At 42.2% G+C, this 9805-nt stretch overlaps 1 protein-coding gene across 1 annotated transcript in view; it reads right to left on the reverse strand.

Moving 5' to 3' along the window:
- Positions 1 to 215: 215 nt before the first annotated feature.
- The window catches only part of LOC123731787 (CSC1-like protein 2), a gene marked incomplete at its 3' end in the record, with an annotated part of 25224 nt that continues 15634 nt past the window's right edge, over positions 216 to 9805 (reverse strand). Inside the window, exons 4-6 of the mRNA XM_045711191.1 lie at positions 5464 to 5554; positions 3485 to 3522; positions 216 to 358 (exon numbers count right to left, since the gene is read on the reverse strand). Coding sequence (XP_045567147.1) covers positions 216 to 358; positions 3485 to 3522; positions 5464 to 5554 — 272 coding nt within the window. The remainder of the gene's footprint in view (positions 359 to 3484; positions 3523 to 5463; positions 5555 to 9805) is intronic.

Raw genomic sequence — 9805 nt, forward strand, 5'->3', positions numbered from 1 at the left:
ACTCCTGATGACTACAAGGGATGCATCCCAAATGACACCCTTATTCTCTAGCCACTGCACCGCTTTGACAAGGGCCCATAGGGAAACCGACAGGGCCCTGATCAAAACAAGTGCACTACATGGAGGGGGGCGCCATTTATGATGTCGCCATGGCCACCATCCCAGTGTTTGTCACTCAAGTCTTTCCTGAAGTCCCGTCCCTAAACCCCACTCACCCAATAGATTTCCTGAAAAGTTGACTGGCAGGACGATGGCCACTGAGAGCACGCCCACCACCACAAGCAGACCAATGATGTGCCTCTGGAAGGAGAGGTAGTGCACTGCATCCTCCCCACACTTCTCCCTGATCTCCTCATCCCTGGAGAGAGACAGAAACACAGAGAGACAGACAGAGACAGAGAGACAGACAAAGAGAGACAGACAGAGAGAGAGAGAGACAGAGAGAGACACAGAGAGAGAGAGAGAGACAGAGAGAGAGAGACAGAGAGAGAGAGACAGAGAGAGAGAGACAGAAACACAGAGAGAGAGAGACAGAAACACAGAGAGAGAGACATTAACACAGAGAGAGACAGAAACACAGAGACAGAGAAAGACAGACAGAGACAGACAGAGACACACAGAGAGAGAGACAGAAACACAGAGAGACAGAGAGAGACAGACAGACAGAGACACACAGAGAGAGAGACAGACAGACAGAGACACACAGAGAGAGAGACAGAAACACAGAGAGAGAGACAGAAACACAGAGAGACAGAGAGAGACAGAGACAGAGAGAGACAGACAGAGAGAGACAAACAGAGACAGAGAGACAAACAGAGACAGAGAGACAGAGAGAATGTATTTTATTTAATTTTTTGGAATCTTTATTTAACCATGAAAGTCACTGAGACAGAGTATTTAATACAAGAACACAGTCAGAGAGATACTAACCAGGGTCCAGTTAAACTCACAAAAGACAAATTACTAAATTCCAACCTCATTTTAACTCTTGCTGCCCCCCACACACACCACACACACACACACACCACACACACACACACACACACACACACACACACACACACACACTTGAGAACGACTGATATTGATTTTTTTAGGGCCGATGCCGATAATGATTTTTGGGGGTCAAGGAGGCCGATGGATGATATTTTAGGCCGATATTCAATATGTAAATGTTGATGACAACATTTCCCAGAGACAGCAATGCATGCATTAACGTAGAAATTTTCAAATCAATGGCGGTTTTAAAATATTCACTGCTGTTAGTTTGAGAATATAAAATAACATCTATTCAGGGCAAATAGGTCGTAATGATTTGTGATCAAGGGAACTACACTGAACAAAAAATATAAAACGCAACATGTAAAATGTTGGTCCCGTGTTTCATGAGATGAAGTTAAAGATCCCAGAAATGTTCCATACGCACAAAAAGCTTATTTATTTCAAATTTGATGCACAAATTTATTTACTTCCTTGTTAGTGAGCATTTCTCCTTTGCCAAGATAATCCATCCACCTGACAGATGTGGCATATCAAGAAGCTGATTAAACAGCATGATCATTACACAGGTGCACCTTGTGTTGGGGACAATAAAAGGCCACTCTAAAATGTGCAGTTTTGTCAAACAACACAATACCATAGATGTCTCAAGTTTTGAGGGAGCGTGCAATTGGCTGACTGCAGGAAAGTCCACCAGAGCTGTTGCCAGAGAATTAAATGTTAATTTCTCTACCATAAGCCCCCTCCATGGTTGTTTTAGAGAATTTGTCAGCACGTCCAACCGGCCTCACAGCAGCAGACCGTGTGTATGGCGTCGTGTGGGCGAGCAGTTTGCTGATGTCAATGTTGTAAACAAGAGTGCACCATGGTGGCGGTGGGTTATGGTACGGGCAGGCATCGGATAATGAACACAATTGATTTTATCGATGGCAATTTTAAATGCACAAAGATAGTTACGAGATCCTGAGGCCCCGTTGTCGTGCCGTTCATCCTCCTCCATCACCTCATGTTTCAGCATGACGATGCACGGCCCCATGTCACAAGGATCTGGACACAATTCCTGGAAGCTGAAAACGTCCCAGTTCTTCCATTGGCCTGCATACTCACCAGACATGTCACCCATTGAGCATGTTTGGGATGCTCTGGATCGACGTGTACAACAGTATGTTCTAGTTCCAATATCCTGCAACTTCACACAGCCATTGAAGAGGAGTGGGACAACATTCCACAGGTCACAATCAACAGCCTGATCAACTCTATGTGAAGGAGATGTGTCGCGCTGCATGAGGCAAACGGTGGTCACACCAGATACTGACTGGTTTTCTGATCCACATCCCTACCTTTTTATTTAAGGTATCAGTGACCAACAGATGTATATCTGTATTCCCAGTCATGTGAAATCCATAGATTACGGGCCTTAATTTATAAATAATAAATTGACTGATTTCCTTTAATTAACTGTAACTCTGTAAAATCTTTTTTCAAATTGTTGCTTGTTGTGATTCTGTTTTTGTTCAGTATAGTATTTGTAATTTTCCGTGATGGGAAGAAGATAAAAAAAATTGTTCAACTGTCAGGACGAAATTCCAAACAACTCAATTGGCTAGTTCAGCTATCTGTCAATAAATGGGCGGGTTGTAACTTGTATCCTACTGCTGTGATTGGATCGTGTGAGGCTGCAACTCCGCTCCCTTTCACTTGCTACTGTTTACTGCTAATACTATGATAACTAGCTCAAATGGCAATGACATATGCTACCAAACCATAAATGTACATAATATCTAACATGAAGAGTGAGGATAGGAAATCATTTTTTTTTTTTAAATTCTGTCTGAATGACGCAAATCTTTCCGTCGTTTGAGATGTGTAAACTCACACCGATCTACAGCTTTCTTGGTCCATAAACATCCAGGGAGATTCTTAGCTAGCTAAACTTATTGCGTTTTAAAAACGCTTTCTCCCATTTCTCCTATCATCTAATCTGACTATCAGCTACATTGGTCATTAGCTCCTAACTGATATGTTTATCTAGGCAGCTAGTTAGCATATTAGCTAATATAGCTAGCTACCTAACACCGCAGATGAAAGGGTTTGTTATCGTAATCTTTGCTAACAGGTCCACATAGCTGTCTGTTTAGCTAGCTAGCTAGCTAGCTTGCTTATTGCACGCAGGTCCGGGCACGTCCACACAAGCCGTATTAGTAGTGAATTACACTAAATTAATAGATCGATTTTGATCACTGTGTCAATGAATCTGTTTCTCAATACTGCATCTTTCGGTTGGAGAATGAGCTAGCTTGCTGCTGATTTTCGCAGCTAGACATTCCTCAGTGAGTGGTGGCTGGCAGAGCAGCAGTTTTGCTAAGAAAAGAGACTATCAAAGGCTGATGGACAATATCAGCCCGATATATTAGCTCAGCTGATTATCGGTCGTTCTCACACACACACACGCACACGCACGCACACAACTTTATGGGAGACTCACTTTATGCGGAAGATGGCTGTTAACCAGGAGCAGAAGCCCTAGAGAGAGAAGAGATTAGGTTAGATCTGCCGTCAATTAGGTTAGACCAGCTGTAGATTAGATGAGGTTAGATGTGTCACAGATTAGATTTATTAAATCTGCAATAGGTTAGAACAGATCTGCCGTAGGTCAGGTTAGATCTGCAGAAGGTCAGGTTAGATCTGCCGTAGGTCAGGTTAGATCTGCAGAAGGTCAGGTTAGATCTGCAGAAGGTCAGGTTAGATCTGCAGAAGGTCAGGTTAGATCTGCAGAAGGTCAGGTTAGGTCTGCCGTAGGTCAGGTTAGGTCTGCCGTAGGTCAGGTTAGGTCTGCCGAAGGTCAGGTTAGGTCTGCCGAAGGTCAGGTTAGGTCTGCCGAAGGTCAGGTTAGGTCTGCCGTAGGTCAGGTTAGGTCTGCCGTAGGTCAGGTTAGATCTGCAGAAGGTCAGGTTAGATCTGCAGAAGGTCAGGTTAGGTCTGCAGAAGGTCAGGTTATGTCTGCCGTAGGTCAGGTTAGGTCTGCCGTAGGTCAGGTTAGGTCTGCCGAAGGTCAGGTTAGGTCTGCCGAAGGTCAGGTTAGGTCTGCCGAAGATCAGGTTAGGTCTGCCGAAGATCAGGTTAGGTCTGCCGTAGGTCAGGTTAGGTCTGCCGTAGGTCAGGTTAGGTCTGCCGTAGGTCAGGTTAGGTCTGCCGTAGGTCAGGTTAGGTCTGCCGTAGGTCAGGTTAGGTCTGCCGTAGGTTAGGTTAGGTCTGCCGTAGGTTAGGTTAGGTCTGCCGTAGGTTAGATTAGATCTGGGGCGTCAGGTAGCCTAGTGGTTAGAGCGTTGGACTAGTAACCGAAAAGGTTGCAAGATCAAATCACTGAGCTGACAAGGTAAAAATCTGTCATTCTGCCCCTGAACAAGGCAGTTAACCCACTGTTCCTAGGGCATCATTGAAAACAAGAATTTGTCCTTAACTGACTTTCCTAGTTGAATAAAGGTTATAAAACAAATATATATATTGGAATAACGTGGACCCCCCAGGAGTCGCTGCTACTTCTGCAACAGCTAATGAGGATCCTAATAAAATACCAAATAGTAAAACAAAACAAAAAATGTAAACGCATATTTTCTCCTCCGCTCATGACCGCATGTGCTGCCATAGAAATAGAACGAATAGAACGGGCGTCTCTCCCCCCCATTCAAGTCAATGATGGCATAATGGGTGGACTGGCCGCCATGGCAAGTGAACCTATAGGAGCAAAGAACTAAGTAAAATACGTGCTGTGATTGGTTGATTAAACTCAACATTCCATTGCGTGTGCCACATCAGTGAACATCATTTGAATGAACATTCTACATTACCGTGGAAATGATCGCATCACAATACCAGGCGGCCATTGGGAGTGGACCCATGAGTTTACCAGTGAAATTGCCAGGGTTAGAGGTTTCCAAGCCTGTTCTATTCATTATATTTCTGTGTGTGCAGCTGCTGCATTGTGGCCATTCAGTCAGCTGTTCGTTTGACTATATATATATATATATATATATATATAATAAATAATATACACACGTTAAACGGGTATTTCATTCTCATGCCGGTTTCCATCCCCAACTGTCGGTTACACAGTAATTGTACACGCTCTACTGACAATATGAAGTAATTTATTACAAGCACTTTCTCAAACATGTTTTTGTGTTGTAATTTCGTCCAAGTGCAGTGGGTCTGCGGTCTGCAGTTGGCTACGGCAGGTGGTCCACAAATATATTTTCAAATTATGTATTTTTCTTTCCTTTAAAAAAAATAGCAACAGTTGGCAGTATTAATGGTACAAGAAATGTCACGTTACTTTTCACAATGCAAATAGTTTGTGACTCCTCGATGGTGGTCCTCTCCGGAACTGACAAGGTTGGAAACCGCTGCCCTAGCGTAGTCGCTCCACACCCCATGACCCCGGTAAAACCAGGAAGTAGTACTTACGTTGTCTCTCTGCTCAAAGTCCACTGAGCTGGAGACAGAGGTCAGGCGTTCGTAGCGATCGGGAAGGTCTGACGTTATGGCAGACGCCACACTGCGCACACACACAATGTTAAAAGGATACAATTAGTATTAGCTTAGCATTAGCCTAGCGTTCCCCAAAAACAAACCTGATGGAGATCGCTTTAGCATAACACTCCACCCCAAAAAAATGTAAAAAAAAAAATATGATCTCAAATAGTTAGGCTTTGATATCACCATTATAGTACAGTATCAATGGTGTATTTATTTACAGAGTAGTTAGTTCACTGACCACACATGTACTAGGCTCTGAAATGGTCTGGAGAGGCTGGTCCTGGACTGTGTTCACACGGTTGTACCACTTATATTACAATTCTGGAATTTCTGTTTATTTCCTGAATTGACAGAATTGAATGTAACTGACCCGAGACCAGGGTTGAGGTTTTAGTGGGTATTAGATCTACTCCTCTTCAGTGTTGGGATCAGTTACTTGAAAAATATAAATAACATATACAATAGCAGTCAAAAGTTTAAAAAAAAAAACACTCATTCAATGGTTTTTCTTTATTTTTTACTATTTTCTACATTGTAGAATAAAAGTGAAGACATCAAAACTATGAAATAACACATATGGAATCATATAGTAACCCCTCCCCCCCCAAAAAAGTGTTATACAAATCAAAATATATTTTATATTTGAGATTCTTCAAAGTAGTCACCCTTTGCCTCAATGACAGCTTTGCAAACTCTTGGCATTCTCTCAACCAGCTTCATGAGGAATGCTTTTTCAACAGTCTTGAAGGAGTTCCCACATATGCTGAGCACTTGTTGGCTGCTTTTCCTTCACTCTGCGGTCCAACTCATCCCAAACTAATCTCAATTGGGTTGAGGTCGGGTGATTGTGGAGGCCGGGTCATCTGATGCAGCACTCCATCACTCTCCTTCTTGGCCAAATAGCCCTTAAACAGCCTGGAGGTGTGTTTTGGGTCATTGTCCTGCTGAAAAACAAATGATAGTCCCACTAAGCGCAAACCAGATGGGATGGCGTATTGCTGCAGAATACTGTGGTAGCCATGCTGGTTAAGTGTGCCTTGAATTCTAAATAAATCATGGAGGGTGTCACCAGCAAAGCACCCCCAAAACATCATACCACCTCCTCCATGCTTCACGGTGGGAACCACCCATGTGGATATCATCCGTTCACCTACTCTGCGTCTCACAAAAACATGGCGGTTGGAACTAAAAATCTCAAATTTGGACTCATCAGCTCAAAGGACAGATTTCCACCGGTCTAATGTCCATTGCTCGGTTTTCTTGGCTCAAGCAAGTCTCTTCTTCTTATCGATGTCCTTTAGTAGTGGTTTCTTTGCAGCAATTCAACCATGAAGGCCTGATTCACGGAGTCTCCTCTGAACAGTTGATGTTGAGATGTCTGTTAATTGAACTCTGTGAAGCATTTATTTGGGCTGCAATCTGAGGGGCAGTTAACTCTAATGAACTTATCTTCTGCAGCAGAGGTAACTCTGGGTCTTCCTTCACTGTGGCGGTCCTCATGAGAGCCAGTTTCATCATAGCACTTGATGGTTTTTGCGACTGTCGTTTCTCGTTGCTTATTTGAGCTTTTCTTGGCATAATATGGACTTAGTATTTTACCAAATAGGGCTATCTTCTGTATACCACCCCTACCATGTCACAACACAACTGATTGGCTCAAATGCATTAAGAAGGAAAGAAATTCCACAAATTAACTTTTAACAAGGCACACCTGTTAATTGAAATACATTCCAGGTGACTACCTCATGAAGCTGGTTGAGAGGATGCTAAGAGTGTGCAAAGCTGTCATCAAGGCAAAGGGTGGCTACTTTGAAGAAACTCAAATTTAAAGTATATTTTGATTTGTTTAATAACACATTTTTTGATTCCATACATGTTATTTCATAGTTTTAATGTCTTCACTATTATTCTACAATGTAGAAAATATAAAAAATTAAGAAAAACCCTTGAATGGGTAGGTGTGTCTAAACTTTTTGACTGGTACAGTATACACTTTACAATATTACTTTGTGTGAAAAGTAACACGCTATATTACAAGTTATATTCATTTGTAGGCTTGGGCAATATATCGTTTATACCGTAAACCAAGGAATTTCAAAATACCTTTGGTATGATTTTGAACACTGTAAAATAAATATATATTCCTTGCGTGCTACACAACATATTACGACTATAACAAATCTAAGAAGTGTCAAATAAATTATATCTAGCTTAGGGCACCATCTTTGCATTTGGTTTGCCAACTTGCTAATTAAGTGGCTAGATGTCAACATCAAGCTTCTTGGTTACAGCAGAGACGTTCTAGTCTCTACAGATAACATTCCACTCCTTGTCTTCCTGGTTACAGCAGAGACGTTCTAGTCTCTACAGATAATATTCCACTCCTTGTCTTCCTGGTTACAGCAGAGACGTTCTAGTCTCTACAGATAACATTCCACTCCTTGTCTTCCTGGTTACAGCAGAGATGTTCTAGTCTCTACAGATAATATTCCACTCCTTGTCTTCCTGGTTACAGCAGAGACATTCTAGTCTCTACAGATAACATTCCACTCCTTGTCTTCCTGGTTACAGCAGAGACGTTCTAGTCTCTACAGATAACATTCCACTCCTTGTCTTCCTGGTTACAGCAGAGACGTTCTAGTCTCTACAGATAACATTCCACTCCTTGTCTTCCTGGTTACAGCAGAGACGTTCTAGTCTCTACAGATAATATTCCACTCCTTGTCTTCCTGGTTACAGCAGAGACGTTCTAGTCTCTACAGATAACATTCCACTCCTTGTCTTCTTGGTTACAGCAGAGACGTTCTAGTCTCTACAGATAATATTCCACTCCTTGTCTTCCTGGTTACAGCAGAGATGTTCTAGTCTCTACAGATAATATTCCACTCCTTGTCTTCCTGGTTACAGCAGAGACGTTCTAGTCTCTACAGATAACATTCCACTCCTTGTCTTCCTGGTTACAGCAGAGACGTTCTAGTCTCTACAGATAATATTCCACTCCTTGTCTTCCTGGTTACAGCAGAGACGTTCTAGTCTCTACAGATAACATTCCACTCCTTGTCTTCCTGGTTACAGCAGAGACGTTCTAGTCTCTACAGATAATATTCCACTCCTTGTCTTCCTGGTTACAGCAGAGACGTTCTAGTCTCTACAGATAACATTCCACTCCTTGTCTTCCTGGTTACAGCAGAGACGTTCTAGTCTCTACAGATAATATTCCACTCCTTGTCTTCCTGGTTACAGCAGAGATGTTCTAGTCTCTACAGATAATATTCCACTCCTTGTCTTCCTGGTTACAGCAGAGACGTTCTAGTCTCTACAGATAATATTCCACTCCTTGTCTTTGACAGAGACTGGACATTATACCATCTTCAAATATGCAAATTATATCGTTAATGAACAGGAGGAAGGAGGAGTTGATCCTGATTCGATAACTCAAGGCTATCTTCCAATCACAACGATTATCCAAATATTGGAAATATCACTTTTTCTCTCCTCAGAACACATCGGTATCTGGTTGCTAAGTGTTTTTGACTTTGTTATAATTCTAATTGAGGCTCCACATGTTGTCATGGAAAATACTAATGTTGTTTCCAACAACCAATGAGCAAGTCCGCCATAAATCCAGCTGCATAATTGAACGTTGAGATTGACGAAAAGGCAAGTCTCTTTGGCGACGACATAGAGTGGCAAGGAGTGAAATGTTAGCTTAAAAAGACTGGTACCCACACTAGAGATTATCAATCCCCTCCTGGATGAAAATCCCTGATGCCCAGAATTGTTTTGTGCATACTTTTTTTTATTTAACCTTTTTTATTTAAAAAGAGCCCCTTGTATTCACTTCCGGTAATACCGTATAAAGAAACGCTGTGAACATCTGGATTTTGCTCAACCATTTTACTTTGCGTTAAAAATAAAATCTCAGTTTCACTGTCAGAGGGAGCTTGGCGTTATTTTACTCTGTTACTCATAACAGTAATCTAGGTAGTAATTACATAACGAGTCCCCCCAAACCCTGCTCCTCACGCACCCCATCAGTGAGACAACAACGATTCAGAACAAACCTCTACAGCCCCATTTCATGCAGTTTGAGGATTCTTGAGATACACAAACTGTCTCTCTCTGTCAGAGCCCCAAGCCTGTTAAAGGGAGAATTGCAGACGTGGGAGTGATCGGAGTGGCGAGGGGGAAAAAAATGAAAATGTGCTGTTTTTCGGGCAGAGCGGTTTGGAATTATATTTCTTATTGGTCTATTAAAAAAATAAAAACA

Source organism: Salmo salar, unplaced genomic scaffold (assembly GCF_905237065.1).
Source record: "Salmo salar unplaced genomic scaffold, Ssal_v3.1, whole genome shotgun sequence".
Taxonomy (NCBI): Eukaryota; Metazoa; Chordata; class Actinopteri; order Salmoniformes; family Salmonidae; genus Salmo; species Salmo salar.